This window comes from Erithacus rubecula (genome assembly GCF_903797595.1).
Source record: "Erithacus rubecula genome assembly, chromosome: 6".
In the NCBI taxonomy this organism is placed as follows: Eukaryota; Metazoa; Chordata; class Aves; order Passeriformes; family Muscicapidae; genus Erithacus; species Erithacus rubecula.
In genome coordinates this window covers 8,681,928-8,708,104 of record NC_136688.1, presented here as the reverse complement: position 1 = coordinate 8,708,104, position 26,177 = coordinate 8,681,928, and the positions used below count along the sequence as shown (strand labels likewise).

Here is a 26,177-nt window from a genome sequence, read left to right as displayed (position 1 = left end):
ACCAAGGTGCTGAGTGTTCTAACTTGTCCTACCACAGCCCTTCTTACTTAGGGCTTCCTGTTACAACTGTGAAATGAAAACTGCAAAAGGGGCTTCAGCATGACTCTTGTTTCTAGTTTTCCTCCCCATCCTTTTAACTTCTCATTATCTGTCTTGGAATATAGCACACTGGAACTGGAATGCATTTGCCCATAGCTGACTGTAACCAAAGCCTGCTCAAGCTGGCACTGATTTGGAGCTGCTAATGCTGGCAGAAGCACAGGAGTTGGCTCCTAAGGAAGGGCTTAGGGAATGGGCCAGGCTTGTTCTGCCACTGTCGCTGCACGAGGCAGACAGACTGACACAGCTGTGAGACAGACACACAGGGCAAAGAATGCACCAGGTGGGGCACACTGGGCACAGTGTCAGTGATGATCTGCCACACAGCAGGGACAGAAATGAAGTGCTGGCACACAGGGAAAATAGCTCAGAGGAACAGCTCACGTTCCATCTTATGAGCAGATTCTTTTCCTTTCCTGGTGTTGAGGCCATGAGGGATGGTGCCATTCCAAATCCTCAGCTAGGAAGCAAATTTAAAACTGGATGCACATGCCTTCATCATGCACTCATGACATTGCTTTGTCATGAGTGTCACTGATTGTACCAGAGTTATCATATTTCTAGTTTTTAGAGACTTCACAGGAATTTAGATGATTTCAGACTTATTTTGATTGTGCATGCATGGGTCAGTTTTGCAGCATATAAGCAGTTAATTAACATCTGGAACAAATCAGACTGAGTATTTATGTTGCTGAACTGATCTGTATGCTCTGCATATGCAGGGTTTCTCTTCATGCAAACAGAGCAGAACAGACATGAAGGAATTTTGGACAACTGTTTAAAAACCTCAGGATCTGCATAGGCCAAAACAAAATTTAAGAGGCTCAAGCATCAGTTCCCATGCTTCAAGAAGTTTGGGTCAGATTTGACTTGAATGTAAACATTTGGCCAATTCCTTGATTTTTTTTTTTCTCTTAATTCCTTTTTTTGCCATGCTTGTTGCTAAGAAACCAAAGAAATTAAAGGTAGCCATAGGTGGCATTTTACTTTTTCCTTTTTAAGATTTTCCATGATGCATTAATGCTTGAGAAAGGCAAAACAAAACACTAACTACTATAGAGTGGGTATACTGAAGAATTAAATATCACAGAAGTGAGAAGTACTAAACCACAGATAAGAGGCAGCCTGAAGGGGCAGAGAGCAACAAAAGAGGAACCTACGTTGGGCCATCTGCAATTAGAGCAAGAACGTGGCTCAGGTCAAGGGTGTAGGTCTGCAGGTCAGGATATGGCAAACTCCGAGGCTCATTGAGCTCCATCATCTCTTTGTTATCATAAACAAAGGGAATGCCACCTTTCAGCTTGATAACATAATCCAGGTTGTCTGGAGCATCATCGAGATTGTAAGGATCTTCATTTTCTTCTGGGGGTGAATGGAAATCTGAAAACAAATTTACATTACGGTTAGAAGAAATACCTTGCGTAAAAGGCAAAATAATTAAACTTTCTGCCTCTGTAAAGCTTAATTTCTAATAGATATCAGTATTTTCATTAAAATCACATTCAGTTACTATAAAAGATCTGCTGTTACAACAAGATCTGCTGTTTTTTCTGACAGGCTTTAGTTGCAACCCCTTTCTAAATTAAGTGTCTACTTTAATTCAAATGCTGTATGTTATTAGAGCTCTCTGAACCAATGTATACAGATTTAATACTATTTTTTATTAATCTGTGTTGGAATAAGCTTGAAAATGAGTTTGCAGAAGTATTTAAATTAGGATGATTGAAGTACAGTTGAGATTTTTGAACAATAAAATAGCAGTTGACTTCATACCCACCATTATTTTCCTTTTCACCTTCTGACTCACTGTAGCAATTTTGGAAGTTCATATTTAAGCATAGAATCAGTTGGTTTTGCTGTGTTTGGATTGGAGTTTCAATTTGTGGGGGTTAGTTTGCTTATGTGTGGCTTTCTGTGGTGATGGTTTTGTTGGGGGTTTTTTTAACAAAATATTTTTTCTAACTTTTTTTCTTAATAGAATCAAGAAGCACAGAAGCCAAAAATAGTACAACACAAATCCAGTTTATACCTTGGCCTTCTGATCATAAACCAAAAAAATCACAAAGTATCAGAAGCACAGGTGGGATTTGTTCAGTACAGTTTTGTAAAGCCTTTATAAAGTTATAAAGTTTTTTCCTAAGAATCAAATAATCACACACACTTTCAGGAGCTTTAGCTTATGTGAGCACTCAAACATTGTCACTCCTGTTATGAATAGCCATCCCTTCTTTTACAATATCTTACTAATGCAACCAGCACAAAGTGTCCTGACTGCATTTATGTCAGCTGAACTGCATTCTTTGGCTCAGTCTTATCAGAGATTTCTTCTTTTACCCAACAGTTAGGGCACCACAGAAAAGTAATTACCAGACCTTTTATTCACCTAGAGCACCTGAATATATGTTATAAACTGATATCATCCTTATCTCTAATATTCATAACTATTTAGCTCAAACTTTTGCTAATTAAGATTTGTGTAATGAGATTTCATTTTTTGTCTCTTAAGTTGAAAATTGTAAATGTAGGAAAGTTATTAACCTAATAACAGCTTGGAAATAACTCACTGGCAGCTGTTCTAAATTATCTTCCCTGTCTTAAATATTCAGTATACTGTCCTCTTCACACTCTTCTTGGAAAACAAACACTTGAAAACATATTTAGTCACCCTCTTTCAACCACTAAGCCAGAGGGTAATTGATTTAAAATGTCACTTCAAGGCTGAAAATAAGTTGTCAGCAACACAGACACATCTACAGTGGCCCATCTGTACAGACCAAAGGGTGCTCCTCACAGTTTAATCCAGAAATGAGCAGTGCAAACAGTTTAATGCACAAGCAAAGCTTTCAAGACACAACCCACCCAAGAGACAAAAATAATTTGTGACACACATAGTGGGAGAATATGTTCAACCTAATAAGCCTTGTTGAGAGATCAGTTTATTTACCCAGGCAGAATGCCCAACAAATATGACTCTACAGCTTCCAGTCTTGACCTGGCAAGTGTAGCCTGCCTGTGAAATTCCTGACTCAGAGCTTGCTAACTGGCATGTCTGTATCATGCTTCAATTTATGATGTAGATGAGCTCATCACCCCTTTTAATCTCCTATGCCAAGATGAGGAGGAATGACTTCACTTAAAACCACAGCCATACAGTTTTATCCTGGGGGAGCACAAATATGCTACTTAACATCCCATTTGCTTAGGAAATAAAGTAATCAATGAGAGCCTAGTCCTGGTTTTCAGGTTTTGACAGCTTCAAAGTCCCAAATTAGATACACAGGATTTATAACTTAGGCTTGTCAGTGATTCTCCACTCAGTAACAGAATAAATTATAAAGACAAAAAAGATAATTACAAAAATACAACTTTCCTTTACTACAGTGGTGCACGGGGTCTTATTCAGCATTTTAAAATAATGTTTACATTTTTTAGAATGCAACTGAATATTTTGAAGGGATATTCACCTGGGCACACCTCATCTTCAACCTTCCACTTCTGATCCCGCATGCTGCACAGGTACTGAGACGTTGTTCTGGGGAAGCGGTGGTAGGCAAGGCGCGAGTACTTCTCTCGGATCAGAAGGGCCTTCACCAGGCTCTTGGCAGCTTGTTCATAGTCATCAACTGTAACCTGGAAGGAAAACATGCATGAATACTGGGGGAAAATAGCAGCTCTAGCAACAAACCAAATCCACACCAGTAACAAGGAGAATCTGCAGAAACAAAAGTGTACAGGGCTTGACCATAAGGGTCTCGCCCAAGGAGTCAGGAAGCCAGTGACAGAAGCAGACTCTAAATACAATATACAAAACACACACAAATGTTTTTATCCTACCATATATTACCTACTTATTGAACATATAATTATGTTGTTATCCAATCTATTATTAAAAAGAGTATAAAACAACTTTACTCCTGGCTGTTTAACAAATCACTGTATTCACAAAGCAATTTCGAGTCTGTTGCAGACAACCACCATATTGGCATTTTACACTTCATCTACATATACAGGACCTTTTATTCACCCTCTAGATACAGCAATTGGGAAAACAGTATTTTCTTACCCCTGCACAGTAGTCCCCACTAATTGAAACTCTCTGGAATTCTGGTACATCATATGGCACTTGGACTGGCACAAAAGCACTTGGGAGAACTGGCGTTGCAGGAGACAGGACGGGGTTGGCCGGTGGTGCTTTCCATTCCTGAGGTGGAATTTGTAATGACAAAGACTGGGATCTAATCATCTTGAAACTTTTCTTCCTACAAATTCATGGTATAAAACAAAATAAGCCATGGTGTAAAACACTAAATACACTGGAAAATTGATTATAGCAAAGAAATCATCCCATAGGAAGTTTTACAAATGAAGTCTCTCATACCACAGAAAAAATCCTGGTCAGAAAGAACTTGTGCTTTTAGCTTTTTTGTGCTGACATTTCATATGATCTACACTACACACAACTTCACTTATCCTCTACATGAGCCCAATATGCCATAATTTATTTACAATAACTCTAAGATGCCCTAAGGTTTTTGTTTGTCTTCTCACAACTTCGGTTTCAGCAAGTCACTGCAGAAGGAAACCGTGATCACTGTGCTCACTTTAGTAAGGGTTGATTCTTACAGACTGACAGCATCAGAATTCGTGAAGGATCAGACAGAAACAAGTCAATGTTACATATGGAAATTGTTACACACATTTCTCATTCTTCCCAAAACTTGCAAGACCTAAACTCATCTAGCTGTCAGACAAGACGAGGCAACAAAATTTCACATAGTCATTCAGTTCAACTTGTAAAGAAAAGGAAGAGCACCTGGTTATTCCTTAGGCAGTGTTTGATGAGACTTTGATACACAAGTCCACTCCTCCCTTCAAGTGTAGCTCAGAAATTTTAAAATGTTGCCTTTTCTCAAAGTTGTGATAGATGTGCACCTCAGATAAACCAGCTAAAAAAGAATGCTGTGTTTTCCAGTGAAGTAATTGTAATACCTCAAGTAGAGCTTTGGAATATCTCTGAAGATGGAATTCATTTTCCTTACTCAGTTTAAATGTGCTTAAATGTATTTTAAATATTCATATAACATATTATGTTATAAACTGTGATATTAATTTATTTTGCATTGTGGAAATAGTCCCTACTTTTGTAAGTTAGGTACCAAAACCTTAAAATGTTAGTAAGGCATCAGAATCACTAATAAAGAAAAAGGAAGACTGGAACAACATTCTCTGAAAGCTGCATATTACTTCTGTGGTTTTCTTAAGAGTAAGAATATGCAGTGCTGTACAATTAACACCCAAATTTCATCCTCTAAAGCATTTGTAGCCACCTTGGAAATCAGCATCAGTTTTGAAAGGCAGTGTTTGATCAACTGCAACTGGAAACAGCACAAGCTGTACTTGTGCCACTGTCCCTGAAGCACACTTCAGTCATGCAGGATAGGGATGAACACTTGGTTCTGTTCCCACGTGTAAACAAAATACCTCTAATACCTTCTCCTGCAGTTAAACCTGTACAAAGCCTGAGTTTGTTTCTGTGAGATAAATTTTCCAAATAAAAAGTGAAACACACTAGTTCAGAAGGAAGTATATACCAAACATTTGTTTGACTGGAAACATCTGGTTTTCCCTTCTGTGCCTGTTTATGCCTATGAACATGCCAACTGGGAAATCCACTTGCACAATTCCAAACCCAAAGTCTCAGCTTGTATCATCAGTGAGTCATAGCTTAATTTAACTAAATTGACTCTTCTCCCTTCTGTTCCAGAAACATGATTCCAAGTGTTGCCCAACTGCCTTTCTGCAGCTAACCAGGTACATGTGCTTAGCTATCACTTTCAAAGGCTTTCTTGTCTGCCTGCTTCTTGAACAGTCTCTACACGTCCAACCCATTTGGTGTCAGGCTGCTGCTGAGCTCATGTGACTCCAGAAACAGCCCAGCAGTCCTGTGGAGGCAAGACACTGGAACAGCCTGACATCAGGGGAACACTGCCTCTCTGACAGAAAAAAAAAAAAAAAAAAAAAATCACAAACCAAAGCAAGTTTGTCTTCATTACAGTCATGGGTAAACCAAAGGTAGAATGCAATTTTTTTTTTAAATGCTCACTTTTATGGCTGACAGTGGTTAGATTTTATCTGTGTGAGTAAAGGAAACCTACAAATAACCTCATTATGCCAATACCGCTTTTTACCTTACCCCTTGATCTTACACATAAATTCTTCGCTTTCATCTATTTTTGCAGAGACTAAAGGCAATATCACACCACTGTCATTTTCTGTGTTAAAATTTTCCTGTTTCTTTTAATGAAACTAGAAGAAGAGGCAGTAGTTTCTTTTTCTGACTCTTCTTACATTAAAGAGTCTTGGGGTTTTGCTCATTTCTACCCAGCTATGCTGTTTATTAAATTTGCATAAGCAATATCTGTGCTATTGCTGAGAACACAGCTGAGACAACCTGACCAATCCAGGCTCCCTGGGGTCCATCCCCATGGCTCCTGCACAGGACAGAAGGACACCACAGGGGTGCCTGCTGCTGACCTTTCTCCTGCAGCAGTGAGAGGCAGAACGTCGCTTGCCAGGTACTTCAACACCGACTCAAACTCACTTCAAAAAACTATTTTCCACTAAGAAAGCAACTGCAGAACATACCTTTTAGCTGTTTCCACAGACTGCTGTTCTGCCAGCTCCTTCTGCAGCTCCCTCTCCTTGGCCTCCTTCTGCCCGATGGGGCAGTCCTCGGGCACGGTGAAGAGCGACAGCGCATCTTTGCTGTCCTCCTCTCGCAGCACTTTGGCGAACACCTTCTCTGCCAGGAGCCGCACGTGCTCGTCCACCTCCGAGATGTTCAGCTTGGGGAACTGCCGGGGCATCTCGCCTGCTGAGCAGCACAGGGGGCACAGTTAGAGACACAGCATGGCTGAAGATGTGCCAGAGATTAGGGGGTTTTGCATGGTTTGCCTATAGCAGAGCTCAGAACTTGGAGCAAAAGCAGAAGGAAGTAGAACAGCTCTGCATGCAGTACACAAGAACACAGCAGCTCTGCCATCTCTACTTTTGGAGCCATGCTAATTTGTGCATCAGGAACCTCCTGGTATACCCACAAAAATTCCTCAGCAATTTATGTAGAGGTTTACCAGATTAAACTTACTTGCACAGTCAGACAGACAACTATTTGTGATACAGAGGATACTCAGCTGTCTCTCTTGCACTGAACCTGGAAATCACATTCACTCAGTTGCTTGCCTTCTTCCTTGCTCAGTGACTTCAAACCAACAGGCAAGTTAGAAAAGAAGGTTGCACACTTCCACCTCACCCCATCCCTTGGACAAATCACAAAGTCATAGAACTGCTGGGAGGTGAAACAGTTGCACAACAGGAGCAAAGATAATTAACTCAGTGACTCTTTTTCCACACTTGTAGTAGCTCGTGTCACATTTTTGAATGCATGTGAGAAGCAGACAGGTTGTGGACTTCCATTTCTACTTTGCATTTAAGTATTAGTTTTCAAAAATAATATTTTATGTTTTAAATTTTTAAGCAGCTAGCCTTTCATCATAAAATATTTGTTTTGTTCTAGCATCACTACTAAAATGCCATCTTTATTGTTTCTTCTGTAGTTTCCTAGCTTTACTTTTACTCCATTTTCATAAAATCCAGAATGTGCATTTTAGCATAACTGCAAGCATTCCAGAGGGAAAAAAACCACAGTGGTGATAAGCCACTGACCAGCATTATTTGTTGTGTACTATAAAGCTTTCAGAATGCCTTCAGTATGATGGAGTTTATAACAAATAAGATTAAATTCTTATTACATAAGTTAAAAATAGCTGCGAGCATGTCACAGCAAATAGATCCAAGCACTGCCAGAATGTAAAGTCTGGGTCCAGAACTGGCATTTCAGAATCCTTTTTGGTTAGGAAAAATGCAAATGTTTTTTTGTGAGATAGCATTCATTTAAATAACGACATATCCTGGAAGTCAGCATGGAGCATGGCAGTTTTTTATCTCTCCATGCACAACTTATCAGGGCCCCCATTACACTTTTTCTGTAGGCATGCTGCAGGTTTCCCATGTTGATATGTGATCCTGTTGTTTTCAGCCTAAAAGTCTCTAATTAATGTCCACCTGTTTTCACAGTTGCTTTGAGAACATTTTCACTTGTATTCTAAAAGCAAATGTAGTATGAAAAGGTGACAAGAGTTAAACTGGACCATTACACAGCAATTTAGTGTTCCCCTATATTAGCGTGCATTCTTATTTTATAAGAATTCTCATCCCAGTGGAAAAATATCTCTGATTTTAAAGAGCTGTGGATCTGACTGTGCTGTTTTCTGCCTTGGGAGTATTTGCTTTGCAATTAGTATTAAGTCTTCATAAAATCAAGTATAACTACATAAGAAATTTAAAAATACATACGTTTAGCTGAGTAATTCCATGACAATGCACTACTATGTCTTAGCAGCATCCAAATTTAGGTTTGGTTTCTCAATTTCAACCCCCAAGGAAGCCATGGGAGTCTGTGCCCTGACCTCAATGAGCACAGTTGTCAGCAGCAGAGCCTGCCACACATGCAGCAGCAAGGGCCTTTTGGGCCACTGCAGCCAGGGAAGAACTCCCTCTATCCTTAACTACAGTAACATTGCTAACAATACTAGTGCAATGTGAAATAGTAACGTAATGCTGAGCATTTTCCGAGTTCAAATGAACTTTTTCCTAGAGAATTGTGATCAGAAAAAGAAATGCAGTAAGAAACACACTGCATGAGAAACCATGCTTATTTTAAACCCTTACAATAAGATAGTGAAGGGACAGCAAGTATAGATATAAGTATAAACCTTTAGGCACACCAAAGTTTTTTTTCTTTCTTACAGAACCCAAGCTCACATTCTCCACTCAAGCACGAGATGCTAAGGCACAGAGCAGTTTGAAATGTGCATTCACCCACATCACTGCTGGCTCATGGCACTGAGACCAGCCTAATAAACCTAAAACAGTCATGAGGCACCTCCTGCAACACTCGTGCGAGCTGTGCCATCCTGAATTGGAAGAGGCTCCTGTATCCAGTATCCTTCTATTGAACTGCTGTCCTTTGCCCAAGGTGAGCAACAACTAGACATTTTAATGGGATGGGGAAGGGTATGAATGCCACCCAGTAAATGCTCTTTTCCTAAAAAATCGCAGTCTAACAGAAATGTTGGTCTAGGTCTGCACCTTTGCAAAAGAAAGCTATTTCTCTTGAAACATGCTGCACAAAAAAAAAAAAAAAAAAAAAAAAAAAAAAAAAATAGATGGAATGATTGTTTAAAAAGCAGCTGCCGATCAGGCATTTACCGGTGCTGAATCTATCCCGAGCACATGCCGGGAAAGCCGGAGCCGCCGCCGAGCCCCGCGGGCGCCGGGCGGGCAGCGCCGCATCCAGCGCGGGGCCAGGCGGGGCCGAGCCGCGGGCGCCGCCGCAGGAGCCCCGCACGGCCCCGGCCCAAGGTCACCGCCGGCACCCGGCGCGGCACTTACCGAGCGCCCCGGGGAGAGCCATGCTGGGGCTGGGGCAGGGCCGGGCCGCCGCCGGCCGGAGAGACGCTGCCCGGAGCCACGGGCGGAGGAGGCGGCGGGGGAGGAGCCGCTCCCGCCGGCTGCCGCCGCTCCCCGCTGCCGCATCCACCCGCCGGCCGCCCGGTACCGCAGCGCCGCGCCGCCCCTGCCCGGCCCTTTATGGCCCGCGGGCTGCGCCCCCCGCTCGCCGCGCCCCCGGCCCCGCCGGGCCGCCCGGCTGCCCCCGGGGCGACTGCACGGCGGGGGCAGCGCTGCCCGGCCCGGCCCGGCCCCGCCCCGGCGCGGGGGGCGAGCGGCGGGCGGGGCGGCCTGTCCCTACCTCTGTGGGGCTGCGGGCGCCGGCTGCACCTGTGGCGGGGCACGGGCGGCGCCGCGGCTTCAGCGGCGGCCGGAGCAGCGGGGAAAGCGCGGCCCCTTCCCGTTCCCCTTCCCTCGGCGGGCTGAAGGCAGAAGTCGCGCTGTCACATGCCCCCGCCGGCGGGCAGGCAGCGAAGGAGGGGCGGGAGCCCGGCCCCACCTGGATTCGCCTCACGGTGCCGCCTTCCCGAGCGCCGGCTTCAAAACTCCTGGAAAAGCGCTTTAGCGTAGCGAACTTGGGCTGGAGATCGGAAAGCCGTGAGGCCAGTGCACAGTGACAGCCGGTGAGTGCGCTGGAGATGTGTCCCAATCGCAAGTGTTTTCAACACTCTGCCCTTCGGTGCAGCAACGCCGTCCAGGTGCTTGTCTATATTAAATAATAAACAAATAACACCCCAAGAAATTTTCCGGGTAAACAGGCCAAGACAAATAACTGAAGCTGCAGCCCGGAGTGACTCAGCAGGAATGAGGATATTAACATGTAAAATAATTTGACCTTATTTTGAGAGATTCTGGGCCCTGAAGCTGAAAGTTCTAGGGGACGTTTTTTGTGAGTTTGGGTTACAATACTTGAAGACTAACCTGAAGACATTTAGATGTAAAATTATCTTATCAATGCGGGGAAGCACTGGGAGTGCAGTGAGTGAAGGTAGTTGCTGTAAATAGATAAGCAGAGTTAAAGGTAGATGTCCCAAAACCTGAGGGATCATGGAGCTGTGTGTCCCCCCAGCTTGTAGGCATAGAAATGCTCCATGTGTAAACCTCAGGGAACTGTGGCTTCAGAAACTCCTTTACTTCACACAGCTAGTGAAGAAACGAAGTCAAAAGAGGAGTTTTACCTCCCAACTCCAAGTTGCAAAGAAGAGTGAATATTTTGACTCTGACAAGTGTCACCCCATTCACCCTCATGTAGTCAGAAAAAAGGATAAGACTTATGGCCACAGCTGTTGTATATAGCAATCCAAAGCACTTGAAAATGAGTCAGCCATAATTAAAAAATATTTTAAAAACAATATTAATACTACAAAAATAGGCATTGTTTCTCAGCCTGGGAAAAGGACTTATGCTGCATGCACATGCTTTTCCCACAGTAACTCTGAATGTCTTCATCAGCTGCTGCTGGAGACACCCTGACAAAACATCTGCCAGCCAGAAAACCACATACTGCAGTGTCTGTGCCTGTGACTCACAGCTGCCCTGCCCATTTGATATGTGAGTAAAGCACACCTGTTGCTCCTGGCCATGCAATACCCCCCTGGATTCCTGATCTGTTAGTGCTGCTTCCTTCCTTCCTTTCTGCCAGCCACCTGCCTAAACTTGCTCAGACTTGCCTGCTATCACAGCAGTTTGTCTGGAAGTTTAAGCTTGGTATCCATCAAATCATAATTGTGCCCTGTCTGCTGGATTCAGGTATCCCACGGCCTTTTGGTTTTCTCTCCTCAGCTTGGCACATCAGTCTTGCCTCTGCACTTGATTTAATCTCTTCTGTGGGATGCAAGAGCTTGGCCGAGTTCCCCCTCGTGCTGACTTTGTGCCAACCGCAGTGAACGAATAACGGTTTGGGAGATAACTGTGTTTCTCGGCTTTCTGACACAAAACGCAGTCTGCAAGTGACGAGACACAACCTTGCAGTGTGAGCTCACGTATTAGCAAAGCCAGGGAATTCACACAGAAAGGATAGCTTAAAAGTGCATTAGCAAAGAAAAGGCTTCTGTGAACACTAAAGTGCAAATCCCTAAGTGCAAAGGACACAGGGCACTTGTAGGCAGCCATGAGTATTTAAATGAGCTTTCCTTTTGTAACAAATTGGAAAACTTCAAAGGCAGCCCGAGATCATAGCTGAGTAAATGCATCTACAGTAACTGAAGCATTAAGAAAATACTATTGATGATCTGTAATAGGAGCAGAGTGGATTGTAAGGGTAGGGTAATGGTAATAAATTACCAAGAAAATACTTCAAGTCCTCTCACATTTTGCAGAAGCAATTACTATGGTCAGTTATCTAAGAGCATACACTTCATTGATGGGTCTAGTTTCCTGTTCTATCTCTGCTTTCTGAATGAACAATTCCCATCCTTCCTTGGGGAATGGCAGTAACACTGAGCTGACAGCAAAACAGCAGATTTTCAACACAGGTGATGTTGTACTCTTCTGTTGGCACCTACAGAACATAAAGCACTAAACCTTAGAACACCTCAGTGATGCCTTGTCTGCCCTTGAGGAGCCTGTCTGCCAGCCCTGTTTGTAGGTGGCTTATACTTTTTACACACCACTCACTGAACATAGTGCAGGTGTCTCCAGAGTTATTTTAAATGTTGGGATTCCCATTGTAAAATGTCAGTACTTTCTGAAGCCACCTGGGTGTTAGTTCACTTGTGTTGTGCAGCAAGCACTGGTTCTCTTGGGTAAATTTTACACTTTGTAAAAATGTGTTTATTTTAATCTTTTTTAATCTTGCCATACAAGAAAAAGTTATCCACTTCTTTTTACCAAGTTACAGCTGATCATATTTATTTATATTATTTTTTAATGTGTATTTCTATTATGTTTTCAACTTGCTTTTAGTCTTACTTTACAGACTACTCTTTTGGTGACAGTAATACACTCGCGATTATTTCAGGGCACATGGTATTTTCTCTTTTGCAGCCTATTTTAACAAGAGGAAATGCAGTTAAAATTTTAAATGTCAACATTTACAGAGGAATGGAACAAAATAACAAATCTCCCCTAAATATACATCTGTATTATTAACAATTATTTTTAGAAACAGACAGATCTTGTCTGGGAGATGATTACTGCTGGAATGCATATTCATCAAAATGTTCTCTCATTTTCACTTGTAATTGTTTCAGCTGTTGTAAGAGACTGCTTTCATTTGAGCAGTGCCTTAAAAGCTAATGGAGGTTGAATTAGTTTTGTAAATAGATTCATACAACTGCCTGTGGTATTGACAACAACAAAACAACTAATGGATCAAATGAAATATTTCAATCTATAATGTACCCATTAGTGGCACCCAAGCCATATTAGACCTAGTACTTACTTTTCTGATCTTCAATCAGTTCAGTTAATGATATGCTTGGCACACATGCCTTTACTTACTGAAGACTTTCTGATATTCCAACAGAAAAAAACCCCTCACAGTTAAATGAAGTTATCTCCAAAAGCCAGAGGGAGGTTTGTGCCAAATGTGAAATGCAGTTGAATCGTGTTATCAAATACTCTTCACTGTAAAGGAAGAATGATTCCTTTTTTAAACAAAATAATACAGAAAATTGTAATAATTCAGAAAGGGAGAAAATTGCTCCACTGAATGATTGAGTGATACAAAGCCAATCATATCTGTCAGTTTTATAAAGTCTACAAATCAAAAAGCATCATATTATCCACTGGTTTTCAAATAGCCTGCAGAAATTAATTGGGCATATGAGTATTCAGTCCTGTAATTGAATTAGAGCAGCTAAGAACTCTTGGTACAGATGATGTGGTCTTTCTCAGTATTGAGTTAAGGAGGAATTTGTAAATCTAGAAGTTTGGCTCCTGCTCTAAATAAAACCAACAAATTTCCTATGTTTTGGAGATTGCTCAAGGCTGTTTCAGAAAGCAGGATGTGAGATGAGAACTAAGAAGAGAAACTTTGATTAGACCAAGCTTTTCCATAAACTTTTCCAAAAGCTTTGCCAAGCTTTTCCATCTTGAATAGTAGGAATATGTACATACAAGACACTACTAGGCTTATATAAAATGCAAAATGTTTTTTAAATAATTTATACTGACATTAGAGAGTTCTAGTGTGAAATCCAGTTCCTAGGAGCTTTTCCACCAAGTGACATTCTCCCTTCTGAAAGGATACATGTAAGTGTAACTGTCCTGTAGTATATATTATTATAAGATTGAATACATAGAGTATGCAAATATAAACCAGTTTGTTTAAAACCAGAAATGGAAGTGAGAACCACAGAAATTGCAAAAGAATGTGGCTACAACCCCTGCTTTAAAAATAAACTGGGAAAGTACCTGTACAGTCGTAATAATTGGAGTCTGAAACAAGATAAAAGAAGTTTTCCATGAGTTTATAAATAGAATATACTGTAATACTTTGTTGCACAAGAAAGGTTTACAAGCAAGATGGGACTCATTGGTGTGTTTGGAATTGTAAGTCATCATGTAGATATTTGGAAAGGTTTCTTTCCAGCCACTTGGCTTTTGCTAACTGCCTTTGGCACAACAGCCATGTCAAATGCTGGTTTATAACCAGTTTGTCTCAAACTGACTTGGCTTGGACTTTGCAAGTAGTTACCTCAGATGGAAGAGTGCCTTTCTCTGACTTTATACATAATTTATCTGAAATTGTGGAACTCTTCAAAGGAGGAGAGGTTTGAATGCGTCAGACAAACCTGTATGTGTAGCTGCGTGACCTTAAATCTGATTTATAAAACAGAATTTTCTGAAAATTACATTTCAAATCTGTTATATGCAATGCAGTAGAAACAGTTTTTAAGCACAACTCTGATGTACAATGTCCTTTTACTCAACTTTGTTTTAAGAGGAATTTTATTTGCTCGGAATGCACATAAAATAAAATATTCAGCAAGCAACAGTCTAATAAATTAGACACTGCCAGTGCATGATAAATAATAAAACAGTGTAATTCCAGCTCACAGAGGAGAACTTTGTGGTCTATTTTGGAGACCCCTAAAATAAAAATATTCTAAACTAGGTGATTTCTGCAAAAATCAGTACTGAAATCTAACCACTATGTTTAGAATTAGTTTACATGTTAGGTTAGTGGGGAAATGCAAATAGTTAAGTGCTACTCAGTTCTGCATTTGCATTATTATTGGCCTTTAAGTTTTCTATAATCATCTGGGATAAGGATTTGCATCTGAGTTCTTTGGCCCTCACATCAGAAGTTTCCTTCCCAAATAACAGGTATCTGTGGGATGCAGATGGAGCACATAACTGCCCAGGAACTGGGAAATGCAAGATATGGTTTAGACATGGCTTTACACAGAGGTCACATATTCTTAAATGAACCCTGGGCTAGCTGTTGAATTTATATCCTTACATAAAATCCAGGCTAGGTGTTGCTGAACTGCAGCTTTCCCTGTCCCCAAGTTATCCCCCATCTTCTCCTTGTTTTGCAAATGTATTTCCAAGTCTCTCCTTTCACAAATGTCAGTGAAACTCTGCAACCTCCAACCTGGGAGTTCACTTGTACGAGTTCACTTGTACATGGGGATTCCTAGTGACCATTTACAACCCAAATAAACTTTCTGTGTGTTTCTTGCCTAGAGCTGAGTAGGCAGAGTTGGCAAGAAATCAAATGCAGAATTTTCTTATTCTCCTGTAGAAACTTAAACTTGCACTGGGAGTGGGAAATGTTTTATTATTTCTATCCAATCTTCCTGTGTAAAAATCGCTGTGGCCAGGTATGTGTTATATTTATGTTTTCACTGTTTGAATGGTCAGATGTTGGAATGGGCTGCCCGGGGAGGTGGTGGAATCACCTGGAATCACCGTCCTGGAGGTGTTCAGGGTCTGGATCTGCGTGATGTGGGTTTGTGGCTTACAGGAGCTGGATGATCCTGAAGGTCTCTTCCAAACTTGATGCTTCCACGATTCTATATGAAAAGCTACTTCAAAACCTCCTGTCTTCTTTCCACCAATCCCACCTAGACTATCAGCTATGGGAATCTACAGTCTGTGACATTTCCCATCTTATTTCTTGTCCCTTAGGCAGAGGCAGCACCTTTCCTCTGTGGCGGGGCGGGCAGTGCCGGACTCTCCTCTCCTCTCCTCTCCTCTCCTCTCCTCTCCTCTCCTCTCCTCTCCTCTCCTCTCCTCTCCTCTCCTCTCCTCTCCTCTCCTCTCCTCTCCTCTCCTCTCCTCTCCTCTCCTCTCCGCTCCTCTCCTCTCCTCTCCTCTCCTCTCCCTCTCCTCTCCTCTCCTCTCCTCTCCTCTCCTCTCCTCTCCTCTCCTCTCCTCTCCTCTCCTCTCCTCTCCTCTCCTCTCCTCTCCTCTCCTCTCCTCTCCTCTCCTCTCCTCTCCTCTCCTCTCCTCTCCTCTCCTCTCCTCTCCTCTCCTCTCCTCTCCTCTCCTCTCCTCTCTCCTCTCCTCTCCTCTCCTCTCCTCTCCTCTCCTCTCCTCTCCCTCCTCTCCTCTCCTCTCCTCTCCTCCTCCTCTCCTCTCCTCTCCTCTCCTCTCCTCTCCTCTCCTCTCCTCTCCTCTCCTCTCCTCTCCTCTCCTCTCCTCTCCTCTCCTCTCCTCTCCCCGGGGCCGTGAGGAGCCGGGTTATGTAAAGAGCCGAGTTACGCAAGGAATGCAGATTTCCCCTTACGTAACAGCCCGCCCCTGTCGGAGCCTTCCCTGTTGGCGCTGCCTATACATTAACGCAGGGAAAAGCGGTGCTGGCAGTGCTGGGGCATCTCTCTCTGGCTCCACACTGCCGTGAAAATCCCGCCTCTTCCTTAACCTGCAGGATATTTCCTTCCGTTAAAACAAGCAGCACACGTATCTGAGTAGTATTGTGCCCTTTTCTGGTTCCAGGAAAGACTTTGTTAATTCCTAGTTATTGCACGGAGTGAAGTAAATCCAGTGTGGACAAAGGGAAGTGGCAAAGTTCTGAGTACCTCGAGCTCTGTTTCAGCTTCTGACAATTGAAGGATCTGATTCCAGTGCCTGTCTCCAAAGACAAATTTCCAAGTCACTTCAGTGCCAACAGGGCTAGAAAAAAGAGCCCCATAGCTCAGAACTCTCCCTTTAGCAGGTATTAGGGTAGATTTGCTTGTCCCCTCCTGTGCAGGCAGAGATCATCAGATGCTGTACCCTTGGGATGCTTTCATGGAGCAGTGGATTCTATCAGAGCTTCTGTGCTTGATGCCCTACTCAATTTCCCCTATACTAATTCCTGATCCTGCAAGTTTACACACCTTTCTTTTCAGATTTGGTGACCCTGATAAGTTGGGGCGGGTGGTTTGTTCAGGATTTTTTTTTCTTGGTTGGTTTTATATTGGTTTTGGGGCTTTTCCTCCTTTTTCCTTGGCCCTGTTTCTCCATGAAAAGGCCTCGAATTTCCTGGACACCTTGAAGGATTGGTGTAAAGGAGTGCTCTGCTCAGGGTTTTTTTTATTTTTGACCATACACCCTCACACCCCTTTCATTTTTTGTGTGTTCCTAAAGCTCAGGATCTGTGGGGCGGGTCTCTGTATGTAATAAACTCTTTGCTGGATCATGTAGTGGAAAAGAAGGGATTTCCACAGGGAGCAGCTCCAACATGGACAAATCCCTTTGAGTGTCAGGTAGCCAACAGAGGCTGGAGCAGATGGCAAGTGTGGGATGGAAGGTGACCTGCTGGATTAGTCAGTGTTTGAGTGGCTTATTCCTGTCATCTCCTGTACAATAAGCTGATAGCAGGGAAACAGCCAGTCTTCTCAAATCTTCCAGACTGAAGTGGAAGAAAAGGTATTGAACTCAATGCTTGCCTTCCCTAATATTTCATTTCTGAGTTTCAACAACCTTTTGTTTACAAAACAGAAATATCAGAGAAATTTAGAACTAAAATGAGTAGATAATTAAAAAATAAACTATCTCATTGGTGTTTCTTCAACTTTGTTTTTTTCAGATCAATTTAACTTTTCTTCGAAACTCATATGAAGGAAGAATAAATTTTAAGCTTATGTGTGCTACCCCAAAACAATCAGAAAAGGTAAATTTGCTGAATGCAAACATTCATTTAAGAATCTGGTACTGAAACTGGATATTTGCTAAAAGAGCAAGAGTAATCTTCACAATCCCTTAAGATAGCTTTTCAGCATTTTGCAGTGCAGCAGGAAGGAATGGGTGCTTCCATGACTTTTCCATGTGCCAGTGGGACACAGTCAGGTGCAAAAGATTGGAAGAGCAGATCAACCCCTTAAAACCCCTTTTGCCACTGTCTCTGTGCAAGGGGCCAGAATCCTTTGTTTTCCATCCTTAGACACCATGCAGGCATCCTGTGGACACAATTAACTGTGAAAATTCAGCATCATACAGGGGAGAGACTGAAAGCCTTTTTGCCCCTTGCACTGGCTGTCAGTTCCACGTTGCTCAAAGGATGAAGATAATTATTTTTTTCTATTTTCTTTCCTTTTTTATACTAGTATCTATGGCTGTCAATGGAACACACTGTGAATGGTACTTACTTTTCAAAACTCTGTGCAAGGTTGGGAAATGCTGCATTTAAAAAGCCAATGGAGCCATCTAGTGTTTAAAAATTACAGTTACATGTCTTTTTGGACTTCTATGTGCAAGAGTAACAGGTACAATCTTCATGATCAGAGGGGGAAAACAATGCATAATATTTCATATTAATCTCTGACAGCTCTTACATCTGAATTTGTAGGAATCTTTTGATTCTTGTGAAGTGTTATAGTTATGGGTGCCAGAACTGACAGTGTTAAATTGCATGTGGAGATTTCTATTGCTTCACTAGAGACACCCAAGTCTAGACAAAAATGTTTTCTTATATTTATGCTCAGCCACTTTCATATATCATAATTTTCAGTTACATGTTTTCATTTCTGCTTGGCATTTAACCCTTCCAATCCCTGTGCTGTGCCTGCTGCTTCAGGGCATGCACACAAGACACACTCACATTGATTTTTTTCCTCATAATTTCTCATGCTGAGCTCAGATATAATTGCTCAGCATTTGTCATCCACAGTCCTTTCCCCCATGACATATTCACATGGTCATTTTCTGCATTTGTGGGTAACTTCTAGAGACAAAGAAAAGTGATTTTTGTAGTTAATGTTTAAATAATTGGGCTGGCTTTATTCTCCTGATGTAACCTAGGAAGGTGACTGCAGATCAGCTACTCAACAAAAAGGCAAAAGAGAATTTTTCTGCCCTATGGAGAGAAAATTGGGGTCAATGCAGAAATTGAGACACCTATCATCTTCTGCTGGCATGGCAGATGTAGGACAGAGGACAGGAGGTGTCACACCAGGAAAAGCCACTGTTGTTTCTGAGACAAACCACCTCTTCCTGGGTCCATGACACAAGTCAGTGTCCCATGATAATTTTTCTTTTTTAATTTTTCTTTTTTTTTTTTTCCTGTGCAAGTCTAATCATACAGATTTGGTAGGCATAGTGCAGTGATTAATTCAAATCCTAATGTCCATTTAGCAATCTAAAATATATATATAATTCAAAGGTAAGGTGGGCTTTGGACATGTGTGAAAGATAATGGCTAAATTTAAATTCAAGCTGGTGTTCTAAGACTCTTTACAGTCCATAAGAGGAAACAAAGGAAAGGTTTTTTTGATCTCTACATAGGTGTTGGAGCCAATCCCACATGGCCAGCAGTAACTACTGAAAATCAGTTGCTTACCAGGAATCTCAGAGTGAGTCAGAGTTATCACAGCTCTCTTGGAAGCTACTTCTGGATGGCCATCTTAGGCATGATTCTAAGAATCACTCAACAGATGGATTCCTTTTAGTAGTTGCCCAGTGTGGTCAGGAAAGGAAGCTGAGTCTTGTGCTTTATAAACCTGTTTTGGTTATTATTGGTGGTTCTTCTGCCCACTACACATTTTAAGTTTTTAAAAACAGAGTTGCTTCACTGATAATATTGCCAGAAGTCAAAATTAAGGCCCTGATAATACCACAGTGCACTACTGCTGTACTGTATTTACTGAATCCCTTCAAAGGGACTATCATATTATCACTGTGACCTCCAAAAAATGTTGGTCTTGTTTAATCATTAGAAGAAAGAGCTGGAGGCCAGAAAGTTCATAATATCACAATTAGGGACATAGGAAAGCAAACACTGTGGTTCATAGAATAGAGACCAGAAAAGATCTGTCTGAGTCAGTGGAGTGTTTCCATTTTCCCCAGCTGATGCACTGCACAAACTCATGATATACCCAGTTTCTTCAGGCATCCACTGTACATTAAAGCAGGTCTTGTGCCAAGCTGTCCTGTCTATAAGGATATACACAAGGAAATCAGCTGATACAGTTCTCATGACATAAACTGAGCTTTTCTAAAAGCTGCAACTGGTTATTTAATAGCAACTATTATGGAATAGCTTATGCTGCAGTGGTTACACCCATCACCTTCCCTGGAGAGAAGAAAATCCATTACAATATTCTAAACATGAACTCATTGTACACTTTTGCAGCATTTTCTTCAGGACTCTACAAACAGGCAACTTGAAATAACATTCTGAATGTCATTAGTTATCTTTGAACAGTTAACACTAAAATCCAATTGCATGACTTGGAATGCTTACCAAAACTTTGATTGGAGGCAATTAGAATTAAGAATGAGAAGAAAGAAGAATTATCAGAGGGAGGAAAACTCCAAAGGAAATGGAATGAATAGCAACAAAAGAAAAACTGTAAAGGATAAAATCAAAGTGCATAATTAACAGTCAAGATGGGAATGTTTCCTCAGCTGATAAATGATGGTGGTTGTAGGCCTGAGTGAACTACAGCAGTACAAAAGGATAGGAAATCCTCTAGATCTTAATGCCTGTCCCCACTGGTATCACTGTGCACCTTGCTGGTTTCAGTTCGTCACAGAGCCCTAAATTCAGACAAGCAGTCATTAAACATGGAATCTGGCCTTCTCTGCAGAACAACTTTTTATATCCCCAATGCCAAGGCAGTATTTTCCCCACTGCATGCCCATGTTTGTTCTACCAGCCTTTTCACTGCTTGCTTCACTTACTGTCAAAGCCCAACTCTGACATCTCTTTCACTCTGAGGATCCCTTAAAAACACTAGGTTTTGGATCTGTTTTGAACAGAACAGAGCTGTTTGTTTCCCTCCCTGTGGCAGACACTTCTGTCCTATAAGCAGACTTAAATACTGTGACAGATTGAAGGAAAACTGTGTTGTTTCCAGATGTGTGGCAGGAGCTGTGGAGCAGGGGAAATAACAAGGACTCAAGCTGGTGTGCATGAGTCTCTCAGCTTCCCACACAGTCCAGGACAGAATTTTCAATCCTTGAAGGACCAGGAGCTAAAGTGATTTTACAGAAGTGTTGCTGCTTTTATTTTCATAATTCAGGAGCAGATAAAAGGTTACCTGGATGAAAAAAATATAATCATATTTGTGGTATTTGTGGTATCTATGTAATGGAAATTTTTCACCCTGTTTTTAATGTTCAGGTGTGTTCTTAATACCTGTGCATGAATGTGTATCCACCTCTGCTAGGAAAGCCTTTTTGTCTGAGATTAGGAATGAAAGGGAGTCCTTTGTTTTAAATCTTTATTTGACCAGATTAGAGAAAGAAGTTAGATGAATGTTTTACTCCAAATGTTTCTTCAGGGGAACTAAACTTCAAAAAACTGGAAACATGGGACAGGAAGTCTGAATTAACTGAAGGAAGTGAAACCTGAGCAAGTGGACTGGACAGGAGAGGCTCTGGCTGGAGCTTTGGAGCCAGGTTCTAGATAACTGCAGACAATGTGATGATTAAGATGTGTCAAGAAATACACACTGTACTTCTTGGGTTATCCACATGAAGAGCAGCAAAGTGCTACAAGTGACATGAAATCCAGCCCAGCAGTTTGGGGGACACACCTTGGTGCAGTTTGAGCACCTTGTGCACCAAGGTGAGGCAATTGCTCCATGAAGAATTCCTTTGGGTGGAGTTATCACAACATAAGGATTCTCCAGTATTGTGGAAAGAGGTACAAATGAGATCCAAGGGCAGCAGGGGGAAGGCAGCAAATTCAAATGAGAAGCTTGTGTGCTATTTAACAGGGTGTGATTAATAGGTGTCAAGGAAAGTGATGATTTTCCACCTCTTGATGTTCTCCCTTCAAAGCAGGGTACTTTTCTGGAAGCAATGCTTTAGCTGAACAGAGCTGAGGATCCTAGCAGAGTAATAAATGGGTAAAATGTAATCATCTTCACAAACAGGAGTCAAACTCAGAGAGCTGTCATTTCATCCTGCTCTTAAATTCTCTCAATCTGTGAAATTTCTTAGACAGTTTTGACTTCCTCATCCTAGATTTCATATTGCTTCTTTCTACATGTTCTAAATTTGTGTCTGAAGGCCAGAGGTGCCTTTTTTCTTCTTGTTCCTTAAACACTAACTTGAAGGCTGAAAACATTCCTGTTTTTCCAAATCTGGAAAAATGCAAAATGGTCATATTACCAAAGGGAGAGAGAGGAGGGGGAAAAAAGAAAAGAAAAGGAATACTGTGTACCCAACAAAATAGAGGCAAGAATGCAAGAATGCAGGAATGTAAATGTGTTACAGGCTGTTATTAGGATTTTGGATGCAAAAATAAAACTTAAAGACTGAAGATTTGAAAAGGCATAATACAATCCAATTTATTTAGACTAGATACTGCCCTTCCTAGATTGCTAAGGTGACAAGAAAAATTATGAAAAGAAGATAATCATATTTGTTTTAAGTCTGGCAGTTTCCACTGAAATGCCTGTCTCTCTATAATAATTTTTTTGAAGGAAGTGCCTTGGGGAATTACTAGAAAAATGATCTTTATTAAGTGTTCATGGCCATCTGAACTATCCACCCATCCAGTATAAATGTGTTCTGGCAAAACAAGTGTTTGTGTTGCCATGGCCTTTCCCATGATGTTATTTTCTTAAGCAAAAGCATTTTTCTAGCTGAGATCTTAACAAGGACACAGGCAGGGCGCCATGATTCAGTCCTTGAAGAGAAAAATAATGATTTGGAAGGAATGGTGAAGGAAAAAGATGGTCTCAGAGGGGGTAGAACACAAGACTTAGATATCTGGAGTCTCTTTTGCCCAACAGAAGCAGTGATTCCTTCCACTAATCACCCCAGTTCTGCAGGAGAGCAGTGCAGCCTCCACCAGCCCTGCAAAAACACTGATGAGCCCAGTGCTGAGATTCTCCTGAGGCATCCTCAGGATAGGGAAAATCTTCCTTAAAAATAGCAGCTCAATTACAATTTGCTGAGCAAATCACATGCCTCAGACACAGGCTTCCAAAAATCAGGTCATAGGGCCCTGTACTGTGCAAAGGTACAGGGGTTCTGCAAAAAAATATTTTCCCAAGGTCTGTGTGGATCTGTGTGTTGCATTTGCAAGGTTTTGACTGTTCTATGTGCTTGGGTTTGGGGTTTTTTCTGCCTTTGTCCTGCAAAATCTCTTTGAGAAGGTGCTGCCTAAGGGTTTCACATTGTTTCTGTTCTCTGGTGAATTCCTCTGCAAATGACAGTGACTGTGAATTTTGTTTATGGATTTATACTCTGGGCTTAGATTAATATAAAAGTGTTTTAGCATAAAAACAGGTGAACAGATCTCATAAGCATTGAGCAACATTATGATAAAGTCACAATGACTAAAGCAAAACTAATGGGTGCTTACATGAAGTTCACAAGGACAAGGTAGGTGTTGAGTCCCCTTTTCTCTGCATGTCTTCCCAAATTCCAGGAACCATCACTTTCTGAGGCAGAAGTCATCTCTGAATCTGTCTGCTTCCCATTCAGCAAGGGACCACAAATTCCTTTCAGAAGGAGTAAAACACAAAAAATAAAGAGTTTTGATGAGATTTGTGCTTTTTCCTTCCTTCAGCTCCTCAGTGAGACACCTCTCTCAAACTGCTTTTATAGCCCTGTAACTCCACAAGTCAAATCAGAATATTGATCTCAACAGAAAATGTAAAGGGAATAAGGTCCATTGGAAAAAAACCAAACAAGTAATGAAAACACAAATAGAGTAGGCCTGTAAAAATAGAATAGACAGGATCATCATGAGGGGGTGAGTTCACATCTCACTGATACCTGAACACAGCACCATTTTAGCAAACAGATCAATTACAGATCTATGGCAAAACAAACCGACACGATTGATTTTATTTGTCATTAAATGAAATTAATTAGTGGGACACTAAGGCAGCAAGTAGCATTTGATATAAAGAATAGAATATGTTAGGACTTTGCTCCAGAAAGTGTGTAGTGTGTTCTCCTAACTACTGAGACCCACTCACTCTCATGCCCCTGCACTAAAATCACTTTTAGAAATCCCAGGAACAGATCTCTGCTCCATCCTCTGGGAAGCAATTCCTCAGCCTACCACCTCACAATAATTTCTTCCTGTTCAACTCAACACTTACCTGCAATCTCACTAATATTGCTGAAGTATCTTCAATAACACATACTTGACATCTTTCATATTTTTACTCATTGAAAAAATCACAAGATATCTAATCTAAAGCTAAAAATCCACAGAAAGAACATGAGGAACATGAGCTAAATCCAGTTTGCTTTATGCAACTAATTCCAATAAAATTAAAAGGCTGTTTAGAGGGGGAAACAATCTTACAGCATTACATAACACCAGTCATATCTCTTTTTTTTTTTTTTTAATGCAACCTTTTGAAATTAGATTAGAGAGAAAGCTCTGAGTTAAAATTGACTCAATTAAGTCTCCTGCTCTTGCAGTTCAGGAGGGACATGTCTGATGCATGAAGCAATAATGGAGCTGCATCCTGTGGGATGTATCTGGCTCATGACTAAATCCTAAGTGGATTTAATTGTCACAGTGTGGTGCAGAGAGCTTGCAAGCTCCATCCAGCAAGAAAAGGGTTGACCTGGACAGTGATTCTGGAGCAGAGGGATAGGGAATGAGCTGCAGGGGATGACAAGGCTGCCAGGAGAGCAGCAAAGATCACCCAGAATGTAACATCACTTGAATGGAGAAATTCCTAAGCTGATGCTGACAGGAATTCAGAGATGTGGCTGAACCAAAAAAAAAATATTTAGAGCCTGGAGATAGGGCTCTAAATTGAGTTTAGTGGTGCTTATCTGCTGCTACAAACAGTGACAGTAATTTATAGATGTGCCTCAGTTGTCAGGAAAAATGAGTTAAAATAACCAATGAAAAATGAAAGCTTGTAAAATAGTCCACCTTCAACAAAATGCTGGAGAACACAATGTAATTACAATTTACTCCCAAGTATGTACTTTATTTTTATGACAATTAATAATGCATGTAATTAATACAGAATTATTAGGACTGACATGTTTTATTGAGGAAATATTGATGAATTTCTGAATATTAGATGCAAGTTTTGTGGTTCCTGTGATAAAATATTTTAGCTGTTTAGCTTATGAAAGCATTTAGAATTGTCCCAGTTTCTTTACTGGTAAATAATTCATTTAATGAAATACTTTAAAGCTATTCTTCCATAACCTGTGGAGAGCACACCAGTTCTCAATCCAGCTCCCTGTTCACTCATCCAGTCCCCATTTCCTGAGTTTGCCTATGAGGATGTTGTGAGAGGCAGTGTCCAAAGCCTTGCTGAAGTGAGGGTGGACAAAATCCAGTGCTCTCCCCTCCCCCCTCCAGGTGGTTGTTTCATCATGAAAGACATTCAAGTTGGTCAAGCAGGATTTACCCATCTTGAATCCACCTGATTCCACCTTCTTGTCTTCCCTGGGGACAGAGATGGCCACCAAAATGAGGTGCTCTGTCTTCTTTCCTGGGATTGTGGTGAGGATGACTGGCTGGTGGTTCCCTGGGTCCTCCTTCTTGCCCTTTTTGAAGACTGGGGTGACATTTTTTCAGTTCTCAGACACCTCTCCTGATCACTGGCACATTTCAAAGATGGTCATGGGCAGCCTCACTATGAGGTCTGCCAGTTCTCAGCACGTGTGGATGCATCCCATCAGGGCCCATGGATGTGAAGTTTGCCTAGATGTTCTCTAACCCAATCCTCCTAAAGAAAGGGAAGGTCTTCCTTCCAATATTTCTTTACCCTGATTAAAATATTCTATGAGCTTTGTAATTTAAAATAAAATTTAAAATTTAAATTATTCAAAATTCTCAAACTTTGCAATATGTTAGCTTCTTCCCAATATGCATGTGGCACCAATCAGAATCACAGTTCTCTTCATATTTCCAAATAAGGTATGTGATTCTAAATTTGGATTAACATTTGATCCAGAACTTCATTTATTATGTAAATGAAGAGTAAGATAACTCTTTTGCTTAGGCCTTGAGGATGGGCAGTGGGAGACATGGATTCTAATTTGCAGCCTGACTATTAATCATGAAAAAGCTGTTAAAAACCAACATTTCTTTTATGTCTTGATGGTTTGTCTGTCAATTAATTAGCTATCCTTTATGGTCTACTCTCATGGCCCTTCTGATGCAAGCTGACTTTGAGTAGTCCAGTTGTATA

At 41.4% G+C, this 26,177-nt stretch overlaps 1 protein-coding gene and 1 long non-coding RNA gene across 5 annotated transcripts in view; one reads left to right on the top strand and one right to left on the bottom strand.

The window, feature by feature from the left end:
• The window catches only part of AMPD3 (adenosine monophosphate deaminase 3), a 32,704-nt gene extending 22,774 nt beyond the window's left edge, over positions 1 to 9,930 (bottom strand). Inside the window, exons 1-5 of one of the 2 annotated variants that reach the window (XM_079307582.1) lie at positions 9,610 to 9,930; positions 6,745 to 6,973; positions 4,163 to 4,358; positions 3,564 to 3,729; positions 1,260 to 1,479 (exon numbers count right to left, since the gene is read on the bottom strand). In XM_079307582.1, the coding sequence (XP_079163708.1) occupies positions 1,260 to 1,479; positions 3,564 to 3,729; positions 4,163 to 4,358; positions 6,745 to 6,973; positions 9,610 to 9,631 (833 nt within the window). In that variant the 5' untranslated portion in view covers positions 9,632 to 9,930. The remainder of the gene's footprint in view (positions 1 to 1,259; positions 1,480 to 3,563; positions 3,730 to 4,162; positions 4,359 to 6,744; positions 6,974 to 9,609) is intronic. The other variant, XM_079307583.1, reaches the window with a different exon arrangement.
• A 57-nt stretch (positions 9,931 to 9,987) lies between these two features.
• LOC306802917 overlaps positions 9,988 to 26,177 on the top strand; it is a 31,622-nt gene continuing 15,432 nt past the window's right edge. The window contains exons 1-3 of one of the 3 annotated variants that reach the window (XR_013774516.1): positions 9,988 to 10,364; positions 11,097 to 11,217; positions 21,324 to 22,222. This is a non-coding gene — a long non-coding RNA (uncharacterized lncRNA). Of the gene's footprint in view, positions 10,365 to 11,096; positions 11,218 to 11,448; positions 14,573 to 21,323; positions 22,223 to 26,177 lie in introns of those variants that run through there. The other 2 variants (XR_013774517.1, XR_013774515.1) reach the window with 2 other exon arrangements.